Here is a 21,159-nt window from a genome sequence, read left to right as displayed (position 1 = left end):
TGTTTCACCCTTGAACATACACGGTAACAAATAGGATATAGTCAGGCTTGCCTCTTGGGAGATCAGGAAGGATTTTTTTCCCCATTGGAGCAAATTGGATTATGCTTTATTGTTTTTTTTGCCTTAATCTGGATCGACTGTGAGTTTAGAATAGTGTATATGGAGGGTTTTCCATTTGTGTGCATTTTGTCTTGTGTCTTTTTTTTTTTTTTTTCAACCAGATTAACTATGTAACAAGCTGAAGATCTCCAGTGTGTCTCAGCAATGCATAAATAGCTTTTCCTGATAGACTCCATGGCAGGACACGTATGGCTTTACTCCGTCCCCTCTCTCACTCTATAGGACCCCACTCCCATAAATTTTGGCTCACAGCCAGAGGCCATGTTCCTTTTTTGTCCTCATAGGACCTGCTGGATGAAAGTTGCTTCCTTACCTTTTTTTTTCCGTTAAATTGTAGCGTTTGTGGCCAGGTTCTGGTGGTTCAGCATGCAGGTCTTGTTCAAAGAATTTCCGGGTGAAACGACCCTTGGTAGTTCCAGTGATCCCTAGCTATCAGCGAGGTGGAGAAGGGCGTACAAGTTTTGTTGCTGCTGAAGATCTAGGGCCCTGCCATTGGCAGGCGACATGCGGTTGGCTGAGTTGCCCTGCTATCAGTGGGTGGCCGTGAAATGCCCAGGATGGATGCTGCAGCTGTTACTGTGCAAGGTCAATCTCCATTAAGGTCCTTTCTATCAAGTCTTCCTTCCTTGCGACCATCAAGTCAGCAAAAAGAGTCTCTGAAATTGGAGCCCTTGGTCATGAAGAACCTTTCTTAACGTTCTTCCCAGATCGGGTGGAGCTGATACCTACAGTATGCTTGACTCAAATCCCAAAGTAACATCAGTATTTCATGAGAACCCGGAAATTGTTCTGCCAATCTTCAGAGTACTGGAGAGCACCAATGTACATCCTCTGGACGTGGGTGAGACTTTATAGTTGTATTTACAAGCTACAGCTTCCTTCAGACTTTCGGATCATTTGTTCTCTTTGCCAGGAAGAACAGAGGCAAACATGCCTCATTTAGGATGATTGTGGCATGGATTGTTCAGTCTATCCAACAGGCTTACAGAGCTAAGGGCTTGGCTCCTCCAGAGGCAGAGACAGCGTATTCGACCAGTGTGTCTACTTCTTGGGTGGCTTTGTGGCATGTGGCGCCTGATGTAATCTACTGTATAGAGCGGCTTCTTGGTCCTCGATCAATACCTTTATGGCTCACTATTGTGTAGAACAAGGGTATCTAAACTTTATAAATAAAGGGCCATTTTACCCAGCAGGGCCAGCTGGACTGTGGCCATTGGGAGTAGAAAAGGTTACGATTTCAATGGGAAAAAATAATTCCCCTTTGTTTGTTTCAGTGGAAGTAATTGTGCCTCATTCTTGGTGTCACTGGGAGCAACTGTGCCCCATCATGGATGTCATTGAGCCCCATTCATGGTGCCAATGGGAGAAATTGTACCCCATTGTTGGTGTCATTGGGAGGAATTATGTCCCTTCATTGGTGTCAGTGAGGGGAATTATGTCCCATTATTGGTATCAGTGGATGAAACAGTGCCTCAGGGGCCAGGTAAAAGCAAGCAAAGGGCCACAACTGCGGCCAGATATGGCTCTTTGCTTGCTTTTGCTTGCATGGGTGCTCAACCTGTGGCCCTCCAGCTGTTGCTGATCTTCAAGTTCCATCATGCCTCTGCCTTTGGGAGTCATACTTTGCAATGCCTCATGGCACTTGTAGTGCCGCAAAAGCTGGAGGGCCACAGGTTGAGCACCCATGGAGAGCCTGCTTCTTTATCCTCTGTCAATTTAGTTTTTTTTCAGCATTGCCCACCCATGTGTGTATGGCTAGTTATTTCCCATACCTATGCCGCCATGGAGTCTGTCAGGAAAACAAAAAAATACCTATCAGATACCTACCGTAATTTTCCTTTCCTATGTAGCAGATGATATTTGGAATCAAATGTCACACGCATTGTAAATTTAGTTTTTGCCTCAGGACCCTACAGTACTGAGGGTTAATTGTGTAGGTAAACCTTAACACCAGTCTGGCCAGGCCATGATTGATGTTCTGCCTGGTCATGTGAGCGGTGAGGTGCACATGACAGGCTAGAACCAGGCCTGGTTGGATGTTTGGGTATGGTCCTCTCGGAGCCAATCAGCGGGAGTGCCGGGCCTGCTGAGGAGTCTGGGAGGGGGTACTTAAGCAGGTGTGGGTCACATGTTCGGGGTTCCGGAGTTGTTCGAGAGACCTGTGTGGTCTGTTCTGGTTCCAGGACCGGGGTAGCCCCGTGAGGGGTCCCGGTCACAGGATGTTCGACATCCCGCAGCATGTTCCTGTCAGTGGCCCCTGATAGACCCGACTGGTCTGGGGTAGGGATCCGTCTGTTCCTGAGTCTCGGAACCTGCTGGTCCGAGGCTCTGTAACTGAGGGAGGATTCAAAGTGTCCGGGTGTGCCCTCGGCTTGGAGGGGCACCACAGCTTGTGCAAGTGACCGGGGGAGTACTTTTCAGAGGAGGGCCGGCAAGTGGCATCCTGAGAAGTGCATGGTTACTGAGTTGGGAAGGACATTGACAAGTCCACACTTTTCCAGTACCTCAAAGGAAGCGGGAAACATTCCAGCTACAGTTGAAAAAAGGTTCCTGTTTATCTTCGGTTGATTGCTAAAGTTTGAGTCAACGTGCTGACTGTCATGACCTCTGGCTAGAGATTTGTTCAGCCTTGAAGTACCCAGCTGCGAGTGGCTACTCTCTGGGTGGAAGTAGAGACTTTGCTAAACCTGCAGTTCAAGGTGCCTGAGTTCTTCACCCGTGCCCTCTGTTCCCTAAGAGACTGTGTTTGTGAAAGTTCTACTGCAAAATAAAACCTTTTGAAAGGACTTTATTTGTGTCAGTGTACAAGTCGTTGGGTATCAACCCTGGGAACCCCTAGAAGTGGAGGAGCAGGCCAGGAGAAGGTAACCGGTAAGCCCATTCAGTCAAGGCCGCCCTGCAACGGGTTATGGCCGCTACACCTGATTTACTCCAGTGTCATGAGTAGACTAGTTACGGAACACGGACCCTGGCTTTATGGATGTGGGGTCCTATAGAGTGGAAGAGGAAGCGGAATAAACCTATATGTATGCTATCATGGAGTCCATCAGGAAACGAAAATTGCGGTATGTATTTGAGAGGAAATTTTCAGTTTTTAAAACATGGTGCATTTTTGCAATGCACAAAGCTAGTCAGCAAAGAAATTTGAATGTCCTAAGAGAAGGGTAGCATAAATAATTTGGGGGTGCTAGTGGCAGTAAACTACATTCATCATCCTGTCCCACACTGTCACAGTTAGAGTGGCCTCAACACAGATTTGAAAATATATACAACTAATGCCGCGTACACACGACCAGACTTTTCGAGGGACTAAGTCTGACAGACTTTCGACGGAGTTCTGACGGAGTTCTGACAGAGTTCTGATGGACTTTCCGAATGAACGGACTTGGCCACACACAATCACACCAAAGTTCGATGGATTCGAACGTGATGACGTACGACTGGACTAGAATAAGGAAGTTCATAGCCAGTAGTCAATAGCTGCCCTAGCGTCGGTTTTTGTCCGTCGGACTAGCACACACACGAGCGGATTTCTCAGTAGGAACTGGGTCCGGCAGAGTTCTGTTGGAAAAATTTGAAACATGTTCCATTTCTAAAGTCTGTCAGACTTTTGCAAATCAAAAGTCCGCTGCAGCCCACACACGTTCGAATAGTCTGCCGGAATCATTCCGTCTTTTGATGTTGAAAAGTCTGGTCGTGTGTACGGGGCATAATACCTCTGTTTCTATTACACAGTGTTTAACCACTTGCCGACCGGCTCATGCTGATATACGTCGTCAGAATGGCACGGCTGCGCAAAAACAATTTATGGGCATGACGGGGGACCCAATGTGTGTGTCCGGTGGGCGTGATTGCCTGCCGGTCACTCGCGATCGTGGTCACAAGAGCCAGCATGGGGATTTGTGTAAACACACAAATCCCTGTTCTGTCAGTGGAGAGGAGACCTATCGTGTGTTCTTAGTAAGTAGGAACGATATGTCTCCTCACCTCAGTCAGTCCCATCCCTATACTATTAGAAACACACATGAGGGAACACATTTAACCCCTTGATCGCCCCCTAGTGTTAACCCCTTCCCTACCCATTTTTATAGCACTGAATAAATGTCAATGGTCCCAAAAATGTGTCAAAAGTGTCCGATCTGTCCACCGCAATGTCGCAGTCCCGCTAAAAAACGCAGATCGCCACCATTACTAGTAAAAAAATAAAAATGCCATAAAAATGCCATAAATCTTTCCCATAGTTTGCAGACGCTATAACTTTTGCGCAAACTAATCAATATATGCTTATTGCGATTTCTTTTATTTTTATCCAAAGATATGTAGAAGAATATATATTGGCCTAAACTGATGAAGAAATTAGTTTTTTAAAAACATTTTTGGGGATATTTATTATAGCAAAGCATAAAGAAATATTGTTTTTTTTTTTTTAATTCTTGCTTTTTTTTGTTTATAGCGCAAAAAATAAAAACCGCAGAGGTGCTCAAATACCACCAAAAGAAAGCTCTATTTGTGGGGAAAAAAAAAGGATGAAAATTTTGTTTGGGTACAGCATCGCACGACCGCGCAATTGTCAGTTAAAGCGATGCAGTGCCAAATTGTAGAAAGTGCTCTGGTCAGGAAGGGGGTAAAATCTTCCGGGGCTGAAGCGGTTAAGGATTGCTGGCTATTTCTTGAATTTGGATTTATACGGTACCAAAGTTGGTCATGTACCCTTCTAAACCTATTCTGTGCAACAGCGCAGGGCAGGATGCTGGATGATAGCGAGCATGGAGTCCATATAATACAAGATATTTCTTTTGTCTCAGAAAATAATTTTATTTCATGGTAAAAACATGTCTCATATCTCCCTCTTCAATTGCATCCTAGTAAAACCATTTACATAATGCAGTCAGTCTATACAATATTTCTGGCAGTTGTCTCTGAAATAATGCACTCAGATTTGTATTTCATAATAAAAACTGGCTCTTACATTGCAGCCAAATCAAACTGGTAATTAATATACTCTACAATAAAAAGAGAAAAAAAAATGGACAATATTGGGCAGACAAAGAGTACACAACCATATGAAATCAATATATTATTATATGATCATACTATAAAAGACCGACAATTGTGAAAAAAAAAACATTTTTTTTTACTTTCTGCTATAAAACAAATCCAATAAAAAAATTGAAAAAAAAAAAAATCTAATTTTTTCATAAATTTAAGCCAATATCTATTCTGCTGCAAATGTTTGGTAAAACAAAATCCCAATAATTGTATTTTGATTGGTTTGTGCAAAAGTTTTATAGCATCTACAAACTATGGGATATTGTTATTTATTTATTCTTTACTAGTAATGGCGGCGATCAGCGACATGTAGCGGGACTGTGATATTGTGGCGGACATTCAAACACCAACTGATACTTTTGACACTCTATGGAACAAGGTGACACTAATATAGTGATCAGTGCTAAAAAAAATATGCACTGTCACTGCACTAATGACACTGGCTGGGAAGGGGTTAACATCAGGGGCGATCAAAGGGTTAACTGTGTGCCTCACCAGTGTTTTTCAAAACTGTGGGAGGGGCTTTTACTAGGGGAAGATATGGATCCTAGTCCCTGCTGTGCTGTGACACAGGATCCATGCCGTCCCTCCTTCCAGAATGGCGATCTGCCTTGTTTACATATCGGTGTTCTCCCTCTCTGCTCGATTAGCGGCGGGTGCCGGCGGACATCAAGTCCGCGGGACCTGCCGCTGGGCTCCCGCTGTGTGTAATCACAGTGGGAGTGAGCCACCGATGGCACGTGTTTGCGCCCCCTTACCTGGAAGTGCAGGATCCTGTATATATACGTGATCCGGTGCACAGCTGCCACCCTGTAGCAATCAAACTACTATAGGGCGGTTGCTAAGTGGTTAGAGAGGACCCTTTGCCTGATAAATGGCATTTAAAAAAAAATGGCTTTGGTCTGTTCCTCTACCGCAGTGCACAGCCCCCCATTCCTTTTTTTGACAATCGTTGGCCTCTAAAGCAGGCTACACACTATAAGAAAATCGGGAGAACGTTCGTCTGATTTTTATCGATGTTTCACAGCAAATCGGAACCGATGAAAGAAAATTTGTACGAAAATTCTTACAAATATACTCTTATGACGAAGGCTTTTTTTTGTTGTTTATTGTTTTTGATTTTTCTTGTATGAAAATCGTACAAAAACAGTACACATTAAACAAAAATCGTTCGTTCTCTACCCGTACGAGAGTATGCCGATTTTGGAGTTTGCCTCTTTGGGAATTTTGGTACGAAAATTTGGAATTGGGTGTTGAAAGTTGTGTGCATACTATACAAAAATCGTAGTAAAATTATTTTTTCTTATAGTGTGTACGCGTCTTTAGTCTTGAAAATGGCCAGCTAATTTTCCAGATTTACCCCCTCCCCCCATTTGGTTTCAGTAGGGTATGGGTTAAAGTTTTTGCAAGTTCCAGACTTTACAATGATTCGTGAGTTGATTTGCTCATCACTAAAGTGTACATATTAATAACAATGTGGAGGAGTCCTTTCCCTGCACTTATCACTCACTCAACTAATACAGAAAATCACAAATGTGCAACCATAACCCTATGATTGGCCGGCTGTACTGTCCACATTTATAAGTGACCTTCCTTTATTGGCTGTAGATAAACACATGCACACAATTTTAATCATTTTTTATGTGCTTCATTTGCCACCATACAGAGTGCAGGTCACACAGTGCACTATAAAAAGTTTCAGTGTGCAGAGTGCTGGTGCAGAGTTTTCAGTGTGCACAGTGCTGGTGCAGTTTTCAGTGTGCATGGTGCTGGTGCAGTTTTCAGTGTGCATGGTGATGGTGCAGTTTTCAGTGTGCATGGTGCTGGTGCAGTTTTCAGTGTGCACGGTTCTGGTGCAGTTTTCAGTGTGCACGGTTCTGGTGCAGAGCTTGAAGTGTGCACAGTGCTGGTGTAGTTTTCAGTGTTCACGGTGCTGCTGCAGAGTTTTCAGCATGCACAGTGCTGGTTCAGAGTTTTCAGTGTGCACAGTGCTGGTGCAGAGTTTTCAGCATGCACAGTGCTGGTTCAGAGTTTTCAGTGTGCACAGTACTGGTGCAGAGTTTTCAGTATGCACAGTGCTGGTGCTGAGCTTTCAGTGCGCACAGTTCTGGTGCAGAGTTTTCAGTGTGCACAGTGCTGGTGCAGAGCTTTCAGTGCGCACAGTGCTGGTGCAGTTTTCAGTGTGCACAGTGCTGGTGCTGAGCTTTCAGTGTGCACAGTGCTGGTGCAGAGTTTTCAGTGTGCACAGTGCTGGTGCAGAGCTTTCAGTGTGCACAGTGCTGGTGCAGAGTTTTCAGTGTGCACAGTGCTGGTGCAGAGCTTTCAGTGTGCATAGTGCTGGTGCCGTTTTCAGTGTGCACAGTGCTGGTGCTGTTTTCAGTGTGCACAGTGCTGGTGCAGAGTTTTCAGTGTGCACAGTGCTGGTGCAGAGCTTTCAGTGTGCATATTGCTGGTGCAGAGTTTTCAGTGTGCACAGTGCTGGTGCAGGGTTTTCAGCAGACACAGTGCAGATGCAGAACTTCCAGTGTGCATAGCATTGGTCCAAAGTTTTAAGGGTGTACAATGCTGGTGCAGGGCAGAGATGAGCTCAGGCGTCCTCCTAACTCTTACTTTCTTGTACTTCAATGAGCTGCGGGCCAGAATGGAATGAACTTGGACGATGTCCAAGCTTATCTCTGGTGCAATGTTTCCAGTGTATACAGCGTTGGTGCAGAGTTTCCTGTGTGCACAGTGATGGTTCACAGCTTCCAACTATCATAGCATTGGTGCAAAGTTTTCTGTGTGCACAGCGTTGTGCAGAGTTTTCTGTGTGCACAGCATTGTGCAGAGTTTTCTGTGTACACAGCGTTGGTGCAGAGCTTTCTGTGTGCACAGCGCTGGTGCAGAGTTTTCAATGTGCACAGTGCTACTCACAGTGCTATTCCAGTCTTTCTTACTTCATGTGTAAAAGAAATAATAAAATTGTGCATGAAAAATAATCTACAAACAGCACCTTCCAGAGGCACTGTACATCAATGTCCTTTCTGTAAGATGCTGCTCTAACCTTCACAGCAATGAGAAACCAGGTGTAAAATATTAATAATTCAGGAATAAAATTTGACAATTTATAAAATGGCACAAAACAGTTTTCTCCTTATGCTATGAATTGGTGTAGATGGAATGCTAATAACTTGGTGGCGATAAGGTTGGCCTGTAAGTCCAACACAGAGTTGGCATTGCATGGGTTTTATGTGTGGTGCGGGTTGGCGCCCCTCAGGGCTGCTGCTGGTATTGGTGTTCAGTGGCTGTAAAGTAATCTTCTAAGACACCTTGCAGGTATTCGAAGGTCGGTCTCTGTTCAGGGGCCTGCTGCCAACATTCCAGCATGATGTTGTACAACTCCCGCGGGCAGTTTCCTGGGCATGGCATGCGATAGCCACGTTCCAGAGCTGTGATCACCTCTAGATTTGACATACCTGGAAAGAAAGCAGAGTGTCAGTTACTTTTTTAAAGTGTAACTCCAGCCAAAACATTTGTTTTAAGGTTTTTGGATACAGAATGGTTAGAAATAGTCAAGTCTTTATTGCGGTCTACGTCTTCGGACAGCTAAGATAACAGTAAATATCAGTTAGAGCATGGGAGTAGCATCAGGGGTCTCAGGGGTTGCAATTGTGACCCCGCCCCTAGCTACAGGGGGCCCACAGCTCTGTTCCCTGCTGTTGTATTACATTTGATATCCTCCACAAAATCCCAGAGCTGGAGTCCAGCTCCAATCCGCCTTGTGTCCCCCAGTACCCCAGCCAAGTTTTATAATCTAGTAATCAGCTTCCAGTTGTTTGCCCTCTCCCCAGTCCACACCCTTCCTCTGCTCTCATTGACTGGATGGGGGGAGGTGAGGCCATGCGATTAATAGGTTGGGGGGGGGGGGCGACAAGGTCGTGTCATTACTAGGATGGGGGGGGGGGGTGAAGTCATGTCATTACTAGGATGGGGGAAGGGAGGCAAGGGGGAAGGGGGGCTAGGATGGGGAGAGGGGGCGAGGTCATGTCATTACTAGGATGGGGGGGAGGGAGCGAGGTCATGTCATTACTAGGATGGGGGGAGGCGAAGCCATGCCAATAATAGGTTGGGGGGGGACAAGGTCATATCATTACTAGGATAGGGAGGGTGAAGTAATGTCCTTACTAGGATGGGGGAACGGTTGAGCCCCTTCCCCCATCCTAGTAAGGACATGACTTCACCCCTCTATCCTAGTAATGTGATTACTAGGATGGTTTCTACAAAATATTTTGAATTATCCTCTCAATATATACATAAATCTCTGAAATAACTCTTTAGGCACTTGGAGTATCTTGGCGTCTAATTGGAATATCTTGGCTCTAGCCTTATCCTACTTTAGTCAGCGTTGCTGCTCTGTGTGTGACCAAGGTGTCACCGACAGCTTGCGATCACTATTTACAAAGCTGGTAAGATGGACACTTGATCACAGTCATCACATGATTGAGAGCCAGCCTACCGGCCGCAGGCACTGGTAACTCCTTGAAGAGTTGAAGGGAGCTGGTGTAAAGGGGCTAAAAGCATATACAATGTAAAAAAATAAAATTGCCACAAATCCATTGTAGTTTTTCTGCAGGACACCCAGCTGAGTTGTTGCACCGTGTGGGCCTTTTTTGAGCATTTACTTGGGCATATCGGGTTCCCGTATGTATAAAAACTTCCAACGCACTCTCCAATGCACACGTTCCTGTAGAAATGGTTATGCTTATGAGTGGGTGCTGAAGAAATCACCGGCTGGGACCAATTCAAGTGCAAGCAATAAAATGTCACCAACACACCAAGGATCTCCAGAATGGGTCCAAAGTTTTAAGCAACGATCACATGGTTACAGAGGATTGCAAAGTTTCAGAGTCATTATGATGTCAGGGGGCGGGGCTGAGTTTTTTTTCTTGTTCACTGATTGGTGGATGGTTCGTTAAATATTTTTTGTTCTGTATCACACTTTGTCACATGCCTGATGCAGGGGTCCTGCGTGGCTCCGAAACGTTGCAATCTGCTGTAACGACGTGATCGCTGATTAAAGCTTTGGACCCATTCTGGAGATCCTTGGTGTGCTGGTGACATTTTCTTGCATATGCATGAAAAGACAGCTGGCTGTGCGGCCAAGGTCCAAGCATCCTCTGGCAGCTGTCAAGCCTTGGTGCTCATTGAACAGTAATGTTAGAAAAGTTTCTGTCTCTGAAAATAGATGCAGAGGACGGCAAGGCAAAAGTGGGATCTTCCAGTGCTGCTTACCTTGGGAGAGGGGGAACAGCAGTGACCGGGAAAGTTTTTTTAGTTTTTTTAAATCACCCCATATTATTTGTTCCTCCAGACAGAGGCCATCAGGGGCAGGGGCCTTTAATAAATACAAGATTGTCCTGTGTACAGTGAGGGAAAAAATATTTGATCCCCTGCTGATTTTGTGGGTTTACCCACTGACAAAGTCTATAATTTTAATGGTTGGTTTATTTTAACAGTGAGAGACAAAATAACAACAGAAAAACACATTTCAAAAATGTTAGAAATTGATTGGCATTTTAATGAGTGAAATAAGTATTTGATCCCCTATCAATCAGCAAGATTCCTGGCTCCCAGGTGTCTTCTATACAGGTAACAAGCTGAGATTAGGAGCACTCCCTTAAAGGGAGTGCCCCTAATCTCAGCTTGTTACCTGTATAAAAGACACCTGTCCACAGAAGCAATCAATTCGATTCCAATCTCTCCACCATGGCCAAGATGAAAGAGCTGTCCAAGGATGTCGGGGACAAGATTGTCGACCTACACAAGGCTGAAATGAGCTACAAGACCATCGCCAAGCAACTTGGTGAGAGGGTGACAACAGTTTGTACGATTATTTGCAAATGGAAAAAAACACAAAATAACTGCCACTCTCCCTCAGGCTGGGGCTCCATGTAAGGTCTTGTAGAGTTTCAATGATCACGAGAACAGTGAGGAATTAGCCCAGAACTACACGGGAGAATCTGGTCAATGATCTCAAGGCAGCTGGCACCATAGTCACCAAGAAAACAATTGGTAAAACACTACGCCTTTAACCACTTTCAGACCGGACCATTTTGCTGGTCAATGACCAGAGGTCTTTTTACACTTTGGCACTGCGCTGCTTTAACTGGTAATTGCGCGGTCATGCAATGTTGTACCCAAACAAAATTTGCGTCCTTTTCTTCCCACAAATAGAGCTTTCTTTTAAAGGTATTTGACTGACTCTGCGATTTTTATTTTTTGCGATATAAACGTAAAAAGACCGCAAATTTTGAAAAAAAATTATATTTTCTAATTTTTGTTATTAGAAAAATCCAATAAACTCAATTTTAGTCATACATTTAGGCCAAAATGTATTCAGCCACATGTCTTTGGTAAAAAAAAAGTCAATAACTGTATATTTATTGGTTTGCGCAAAAGTTGTCACATCTACAAACTAAGGTAAGTTTTCTGGAATTTACGCAGCTTTTAGTTTATGACTCTCATTTCTTGAGGTGCTAAAATGGCAGGGCAGTACAAAACCCCCCCAAATGACCCCATTTTGGAAAGTAGACACCCTAAGGAAATTGATAAGAGGCATGTTGAGCCCATTGAATATATTTTTTTTTTTTCCTTTAACCACTTGAGATCCGCGCTATTGCCAAATGACGGCATTAGCGCGGACCTACATTTCCAGGACTACGTCTATTGACGTCGTCCTGGTTACGAGCGGCCTGCGCGCCCCCTGAGGGGCGCGCGCGGCGCGCTCTGTGATCGGAGAGTCCATGAGACTCGCCTGATCACCGATCCGTGTTAGGGGTCGATCCCGACCCCTTATCACGTGATCAGCTGTCAGCCAATGACAGCTGATCATGTGACAGAACGGAGCTGGTAATCGGCTATTATTCCTCCTCGCGCTGACAGCGCGAGGAGAGAAAAAAAAAGCCGATCACCGGCGGCCGTGTTCGGGACATCAGTCCCGATCACGGCCAGCAATACAGCTGACCACCTGCCCCCTGCCAGTGCCCACCTGCCCACCGCAGTGCCATCCTGAATGAAAGTAAGTGCCCCCCATCAGTGCCACCCAGCAGTGCCCATAGTGCCCCCAGCGCCACCCACAGTGCCACCCACAATGCCACCCACAGTGCCATCCAGCAGTGCCACCAACAGTGCCACCCACAGTGCCCACAATCTGCCGCAAAGGTGCTGCACCCCAGTGCCGCCCATCAGTGCCCAGCAGTGCCGCCCATCAGTGCCCAGCAGTGCCGCCCATCAGTGCCACCTATCAGAGCCACCTATCAGTGCCACCTATCAGTGCCCATCAGTCCCATCTATCAGTGGTACCTATCAGTGCCCATCCGTGCCACTTATCCGTGCCACCCATCCATGCCATCTTATCTGTGCCCATCTTTGCCCATCAGTGCCGCCTTATCTGTGCCGATCGGTGCCGCCTTATCTGTGCCTATTAGTGCCGCCTTAACTATGCCTATCAGTGCCCACCAGTGCAGCCTATCAGTGCCCACCAATGCAGCCTATCAGTGCCCACCAATGCAGCCCATCAGTGCCCACCAATGCAGCCCATCAGTGCCCACCAATGCAGCCATCAGTGCCGCCTAATCAGCGCACTTCAATGAAGGAGAAAAATTACCCGTTTGCAAAATTGTATAACAAACTATTAAAACATGATTTTTTATTTTTATTTTTTTGCATCTTTTTTTGTTTGTTTAGCAAAAAATAAAACTCCGAGCTGTAACTAAATACCACCAAAAGAAAGCTCTATTTGTGGGAAAAAAATGATAAAAATTTCATTTGGGTACAGTGTTGTATGACCGCGCAATTGTCATTCAAAGTGCATCAGCGCTGAAAGCTGAAAATTGGTCTGGGACTGAGGGGGGTTTAAGTGCCCAGTAAGCAAGTGGTTAAGCGATTGAATAATGACAAAAAAAAATTATTATTTTTTTTTTTACACAAAGTTGTCACTAAATGATATATTGCTCACACATGCCATGGTTATATGTGGAATTGTACCCCAAAATACATTCTGCTGCTTCTCCTGAGTACGGGGATACCACATGTGGTCGACTTTTTGGAAGCCTAGCCGCGTACGGGGCCCCGAAAACCAAGCACCGCCTTCAGGATTTCTAAGGGCGTACATTTGTAATTTCACTCCTCACTACCTATCACAGTTTTGAAGGCCATAAAATGCCAAGATGGCACAAAACACCCACAAATGACCCCATTTTAGAAAGTAGACACCCCAAGCTATTTGCTGAGAGGCATGTTGAGTCCATGGAATATTTTATATTTTGCCACAAGTTGCGGGAAAATTACAAACTTTTATTTATTTATTTATTTTTTTCACAAAGTTGTCACTAAATGATATATTGCTCACACATGCTATGGGCATATGTGAAATGACACCCCAAAATAAATTCTGCTGCTTCTCCTGAGTACGGGGATACCACATGTGTGAGATTTTTTGGGAGCCTAGCTGCGTACAGGGCCCCGAAAGCCAAGGACCGCCTTCAGGCTTTCTAAGGGCGTAAATTTTTGAGTTCACTCCTCACTACCTGTTACAGTTTTGAAGGCCATAAAATGCCAAAATGGCACAAAACCCCCACAAATGACCCCATTTTGGAAAGTAGACACCCCAAGCTATTTGCTGAGAGGCATGTTGAGTCCATGGAATATTTTATATTTTGCCGCAAGTTGCGGGAAAATTACAAACTTTTATTTTTTTATTTATTTTTTCACAAAGTTGTCACTAAATGATATATTGCTCACGCATGCCATGGGCATATGTGAAATGACACCCCAAAATAAATTCTGCTGCTTCTCTTGAGTACGGGGATACCACATATGTGGGACTTTTTGGGAGCCTAGCCGCGTACGGGGCCCCGAAAACCAAGCACCGCCTTCAGGCTTTCTAAGGGCGTAAATTTTTTACTTCGCTCCTCACTACCTATTACAGTTTTGAAGGCCATAAAATGCCAAGTTGGCACAAAACCCCCACAAATGACCCCATTTTAGAAAGTAGACACCCCAAGCTATTTGCTGAGAGGCATGTTGAGTCCATGGAATATTTTATATTTTGCCACAAGTTGCGGAAATATTACAAACTTTTTTTTTTTTTTTCACAAAGTTGTCACTAAATGATATATTGCTCACACATGCCATGGGCATATGTGAAATGACACCCCAAAACAAATTCTGCTGCTTCTCCTGAGTACGGGGATACCACATGTGTGGGATTTTTTAGGAGCCTAGCCGCGTACGGGGCCCCGAAAACCAAGCACTGCCTTCAGGATTTCTAAGGGTGTAAATTTTTGATTTTACTCCTCACTACCTATCGCAGTTTTGAAGGCCATAAAATGCCAAGATGGCACAAACCCCCCCCAAATGACCCCATTTTGGAAAGTAGACACCCCTAAATTTAGAGGTACACTAGTGAGACTCACAGGTAAAAAAGCACCTAGGCTGTCAGCGACTGTATCAAAACGCTACAAAAAAAACTGTTAGCGATCGCAGGGATCAGGCCTGACTCTGCGAACGCTGCAGTTATGTGTGTTGTGTTTTGTAAGTGACAGTGATCGATCGATAATGCACTTGGGTGGGCTGGGCTGGGCTTGGCAGAGGGGAAAACGCAGGTGCTAGCAGGTATCTGGGCTGATCCCGCTAACAATGCGTTTTGGGAAACCTAAACTGCTGGCGACGCTAATATAGATCTGATCAGATACTATATTACTAAGGGAGGTGTATGCTTTGTGCGTGGGTGTTAGCGGTACTGGCACTAACCTGACGCTGCCTGGGGCGACGCAGACCTTATCTGACCCTCAAACCTATATCACCCGCCGGGTGATCAGGGGGTTAAACCTTTATTAGGTAATAATGGCGGGTTCCCTGAAACTATAAAAAAATAACTAACCAACCAGCGTCACCTGTAACAGTTATATGGTGATCACTGGTGAAAGGGTTAACTAGGGGGCAATCAGGGGGCTTTATGCGGTAGTATATGGGGGTCCCTGGCGCTATAAAAAGCTGCGGCGAACCTAAATACCTACCTGCCTAACTAGCGTCACCTGTGACACTAATACAGCGATCAGAAAAACGATCGCTTATTAGGCTGGGTTCACACTGGAGCGATGCGGGAACGCCACGAATCCGCGGCGGGTTCCCGCATCACACTGCCCTATGCAAACTGCTGGGAGTGTCAGTGAAATGTTAATGACACCCCCAGATCAATATCGCAGTGCGATCTGCAAACTCGGACAGGAATCGGATCGCATGGTGTGAACACCCATGCGATCCGATTCTGCTGCGGACCAAAAAAAGGGTCCCGTGCGAGTTTGCGGCGGGTGCGACGCGAATTCAGCCATACTATCTGTATGGCTGAACTCGAATCGCACAGAGATTGGATGTGATTTGCACTGCAGTGCGGTGCGAATCACATCCGTTCTCATAAACCGCTGCAATGTGAACCCAGCCTTAGTGACACTGGCGACGGGGGGTGATCACGGGGTTAAACCTTTATTGGGGGGGTTAGGGGGGTACCTTAGAACTAAAGGGGGCTAACCCTAACTGCCCTAACAGTTATTACAGTCACAAATGACACCAATGCAAAAAAAAAAATGCAATTGGTGTCACTGTGACTGGGGGTGCAGGGGTGATTGGGGGGGTGAAGGGGGGGTGAGAGTGTGCCTGGCACTACTGTACGTGTGGTGTGTTGGTGCAACTCACCGATCCTCTCTCCTCGGTGCCGGAACGAAAAATACCGACACGGAGGAGAGATTACATCACTTCCTCTGCCTGTGTTTACATTACAGGAGAGGAAGTGATGTCACGCTTCACTTCCATTCGTCAGGAGCGATCGTGAGGGGGTGGCCATGAACGAATGGCCGCCCCCTCATCCCGGATCGCTCCTGAACGGATACCGACCGCCGCTGGCACCGGGGGGGGGCCCGATCGGGCCCCCCACCCGCGGGAAGGCAGGGACGTACATGTACGCCCATATGCCTGCCCGTGCCATTCTGTCGACGTACATCGTCGTGCGGCGGTCGGCAAGTGGTTAAGGACTGAAACCCTGCAGCGCCCGCAAGGTCCCCCTGATCAAGAAAGCACATGTACAGCCCGTCTGAAGTTTGCTAACGAACATCTGAATGATTCTGAGAAGAACTGGGTGAAAGTATTGTGGTCAGATGAGACCAAAATCAATCTCTTTGGCATCAACTTGCCGTGTTTGGAGATGGAGGAATGCTGCCTATGATCCCAAGAACACCATCCCCACCGTCATACATGGAGGTGGAAATATTATACTTTGGGGGTGTTTTTCTGCTAAGGGAACAGGACAACTTCACTGCATCAAACGGACAATGGACAGGGCCATGTACTGTCAAATCTTGGGCGAGAACCTCAGTCCCTCATCCAATGCATCGAAAATGGGTCGTGGATGGGTATTCTACCATGACAATGACCCAAAACACATGGTCATGGCAACAAAGGAGTGGATCAAGAAGAAGCACATTAAGGTCTTGGAGTGGCCAAGCCAGTCTCCAGACCTTAATCCCATATAAAATATGTAGAGGGAGCTGAAGGTTCGAGTTACCAAACGTCAGCCTCAAAACCTTAATGACTTGGAGAGGATCTGCAAAGAGGAGTAGGACCAAATCCCTCCTGAGGTGTGTGCAAACCTGGTGGCCAACTACAAAAAGCGTCTGACCTCTGTGATTGCCAACGTGGGTTTTGCCACCAAGTACTAAGTCATTTTTTGCGAAGGAGTCAAATACTTATTTCACTCATTAAAATGCAAATCAATTTAAAACTTTTTAGAAATGCATTTTTCTCGATATTTTTGTTGTTATTCTGTCTCTCACTGTCAAAATAAACCAACCATTACAATTATAGACTGATCATTTCTTTGTCAGTGGGCAAATGTACAAAATCAGCAGGGGATCAAATACTTTTTTCCCTCGCTGTGTAGGCAGCTTTAGTCCTCAGCAAAGAGTAAAGACTGGCTTATCAAAGGCAGGCCAAACATCAGGACTGTCCCTGCTATTGTTCCTATCAGCAGTTCTATTTAGAAAGTTTAACTGAATACCATCTACAATACTGGCTGACCCTTTGGAGGGAATGCAGCTCCCTCACCTGGATATGGCGTCCTTCCATAGGTAATTATCTCAGTCATAAGGATGCCAAAGGACCACACATCAGATTTTATGGTGAAGGAGCCATAGTTGGCAGCCTCGGGAGCGGTCCATTTTATTGGGAACTTGGCTCCTGTTTAAAAACAAAAACAATATGTCACATGACTTGATTGAGAGAGATACAGAGAACCATTGATGAGCTGCTTCTGAAAATGCTAGCTGGCTGGCAGTTATGTAGATCATCTGACTTATACATGTTTTGCAAAGGTGTGTAAAGTCATAGTTTGTTTTCTTTACATTTGTAGATGTTGTATGGATGTCTTTTCTCTGTAGAATAATGTTCCTGTTGCCTGTCAGCAGTTAAGCAGCAAAGCTACAAAGCTACAGAATTTCTGACAGAAAGCAGCCATATCTTGAGTAGAAAAGTCTTTCCATGCCAGCCAGCTGCAGAGTAGAAACCTTGCTCTTTGTGTGAAAACATGTTCTCTTTGCAGAAGTCAGAGATGCCCCCTTCTAAGTCAGAGCTGTCCAATCAGCTGGGAGCATTAGCTTTGCTAAATGCAAAACTATAAGTATGACTCAGAAGAGGACATGTTAAACCTCTGCAGAGGGACCACTGCTTCCACACAGAGGAAGGGCCCTTCACTGCAGCATGCTGGCAAAGGACAGGCTTTTCTAATCAGTCTGTGATTCCTCTCTAAAGAAAAGGAACTTTAAGACTTTGAATATCATTTGTTTAGGTGAAAGTGGGACATATTAAACAAATTTTAAATGAAAGTTTAATTGGGTTTTAAATAACATTGTATGTGTGATGTCTAAGCGATACAGTTCCTGTTAAAGTCAACAGAAAACACTAGTTCATTAGATAACATTGTATATGGGTATACCATCTTCAAGATTAATATGGAATCTTTTTAGGTTGAATCACTTGATAGCTTTGGGGAATTTTCAAGGTTATAGCTTCCCCCAGTAGTTACTGGATCTGCCTACCTTGTGGTGTTCCCACACTTACTGTTGCATTCTGATATGAAATACTTAAAAACCCAGAAGGATAAGTGGGAAATTCTCATAAGGGTCCAATGGGTATGCATGTTGGGTAGGTGCAGTGACAGAAAGCACATGTAGTCCCGGTTTGCCAACAACGATGCATTACAGAACTTGTCAAATAGTACAAACAGGTCCGGCGGGGAAGCTCAGCCAACTGGGGCACTTATAACAGTTCAGAGTCAGCGGTCTGTGGATCCAAGCTGTAGACAGAATCTGTAATGAGGAGGTGAGTGCGGCCTGGCCGGTCGGACCACAAGGGAAGGTTCCCGAAGAGGCAGACGTAGGCCCTACTCTTTCCCTACTCCGCTGGAACCTCTCCTTAAGGCTAGTGCTGTCCCTGACAGATGGGTATCCTGTCTCTACACTAGCCACTCGCCAAAAGTGTGCCAAAACCTGGGAGCAGGGACTTAAAAAGAATCTGCATGACCCAAGATGGCCGCCAGGGTCACTTGGATCCAGTGCATCCAACTTGATCACGTTTCCAGGAGACCGAGGAAACCATAGAGAAACACAGTTTCTGATGACTTCCCCCTAGAGCGGTATTGTCGCTACGGTCGAGCGCCACCTGCAGTGGAGACTGTAGACTGCACCTGCCTACAAGCAAACTCCAGAAATCAGAGAAGATGTCTCACCAATGGAGTCTCCAAGAAACAGGCAAGCTAAATGGTATGGTAGTACATTATTTAGTACATACTGTAGGGTGGGCTGTACTTACCCTCTCTGGCTGTATACTCGCTGTCCTCAATCACACGAGCCAGGCCAAAATCAGCAATCTTACATGCCATAGTGGAGGATACCAGGCAATTGGCTGCTCGCAAGTCGCGATGGATGTAGTTCTTCTGCTCTATGAACCCCATTCCTTCTGCAATCTGTGAAAAAGAAGAAAAGTCATCACCTCCTTTAGACTTTCCAACTATGTAGGAGAAGTTATTAAAAAAGTAATTAATGTGAACTATACCATAATCTTACTAAAGGATTGTAGTTATGTAGGTGAAGGGCTTACTTTGTTGTTTATAGACTGAATAAATCATTTAGGAAGGTCCTGTTGCTAGAAAATCTACAACTCGTTATTATTATTAATCTACACATTATTATTATTTTATTATATAATATGCATACCAATTATTTTAGATTTATTATCAGTAATGCATTGCAATGTCTAAACAAGCTATTCAGTGTATAATCAACCAGGTCAGCCCCATGTAGCTGGGGGCGATGTTGTGGATGGTCTTGTATGTCATGATTAGTATTTCGAATTTTATACGGTGGGGTAGGGGGAACCAGTGAAGGGATTGGCAGAGAGGTGCAGCAGCCACGGATCGGTAAGTGAGGTGTATTAGTCTAGCAGCAGCCATTATAATAGCCTGAAGGGGGATAGCCTGTGTAAGGGTAGGCCATTAAGGAGAAAGTTTAAGTAGTTGAGGCGGGAAATAACGAAGGGGTGAATAAGTTGCTTTGTGGCGTCGTTTGTCAGGAAGGGGCGAATTTCGGAGATGTTCCGGAGGTTAAGGTGGCAAGATTTAGTCAGTGATTGGATGTGGGGGCTGAAGGAGAGGTCAGAGTCAAGGATTACACCCAGCACCCTGGCATGTGTGGTGGGACTAATTGTTGCGCTGTTGATCTTAATGATCTAAAAGTCATGGGGGGGCCGGAATGAGGAAATATAACAAGCTCAGTTTTTTGAAAGATTGTTTGAGAAAGTGCTGTGACATACATACTGATATGACATTCAGTAAGTCTGTGATCCATGAGTTGAGGAGTGGAGAGATAGATCTGGGTGTCTTTGGTGTAGAGGTGGTATTGGAAGCCATGGGAGGTTATCAACTGGCCCAGGGAAGAGGTATAGAGTGAGAATAGGAGGTGCCCAAGGATGGAGCCTTGGGGTACCCCAACAGAAAGAGGAAGGGGAGTGGAGGAGATGGAATTTTAATGCCCCGTACACACGATCGGACACCAGAGTTCGTCCGTGTGTGGGCTCCGGCTGACTTTTTTTACCCAAAAGTCCGGCGGACTTAGAAAGAAGTTTTGACTCAAAATTTGTCCACGGACTGCCGAATCCGGCCGTCTGTGTGCTAGTCCGCCGGACTTTTGAAATGAACGGACTTGCCCGCACACGGAGCAAAGTCCGTTCATTTTGAATGCGGCCCCAGGTAGACTGGACTAGCGAAGGAAGTCAATGTTGCCGCCTTCACCTAGTCCGCCGGAAAAGTCTGGTCGTGTGTGGGCAGGTTCGCTCGTTTGCAAAGTCTGGCGGACCTCCGCTTCAAAGTCCGGCGGTTTCCAGCCAGGGGTCAGGGGGGGCCCTTCTTGGTTTCTTGTCCGCCAGGCTAAGTCCACCGGATAGTCCGATCGTGTGTACGCGCCATAAGTGACACTGAAAGTGCGCGAAGATAGGTAGGAGGAAAACCAGGATAAAGCAGAATCATGGAGGCCAAGGGAGTGGAGTTTGCTGAGGAGGAGTGGGGAGTTTTAGTAGGGCAGTTTTAGTGGAATGTTGTGGGCGGAAGCCGGACTTTAGGGGATCGAGAAGGTTGTTGTCAGTGAGGTAGCAACTCATTTGTTGTGGACAAGGTGTTCGATGAGCTTGGAGGCAAACGGGTTTTTTAAGTATGGGGGCGGCCAGTGCATGTTTGAGCAGGGAGGGAAAGGTGCCAAAGGAAAGAGAGAGGTTGAAGATGTGGGTTAGGGAGTTTAGGAAAGAGCAGTTAGGTGGTCGCAGTAATTGTGAGGGGACAGAGTCCAAGGGACAGGTGGTAAGGTGGGCCATGGAGAGGAGTTTGTCAACTTCTTCGGTGGTAACAGGGCA

At 45.7% G+C, this 21,159-nt stretch overlaps 1 protein-coding gene across 2 annotated transcripts in view; it reads right to left on the bottom strand.

Moving 5' to 3' along the window:
- Nucleotides 1–4,910: 4,910 nt before the first annotated feature.
- The window catches only part of HCK (HCK proto-oncogene, Src family tyrosine kinase), an 86,541-nt gene continuing 70,292 nt past the window's right edge, over nt 4,911–21,159 (bottom strand). For both annotated transcript variants that reach the window (XM_077460496.1, XM_077460495.1), the window contains exons 10-12: nt 19,069–19,222; nt 17,308–17,439; nt 4,911–8,624 (exon numbers count right to left, since the gene is read on the bottom strand). In XM_077460496.1, the coding sequence (XP_077316622.1) occupies nt 8,422–8,624; nt 17,308–17,439; nt 19,069–19,222 (489 nt within the window). In that variant the 3' untranslated portion in view covers nt 4,911–8,421. The remainder of the gene's footprint in view (nt 8,625–17,307; nt 17,440–19,068; nt 19,223–21,159) is intronic.

The sequence above is a fragment of the Lithobates pipiens genome, unplaced genomic scaffold, assembly GCF_037356315.1.
Source record: "Lithobates pipiens isolate NorthernLeopardFrog02 unplaced genomic scaffold, aLitPip1_a1.2 Scaffold_28, whole genome shotgun sequence".
Classification (NCBI taxonomy): domain Eukaryota; kingdom Metazoa; phylum Chordata; class Amphibia; order Anura; family Ranidae; genus Lithobates; species Lithobates pipiens.
Note: the sequence above shows the minus strand (reverse complement) of the source record. Positions and strands in the feature narration are given on the sequence as shown.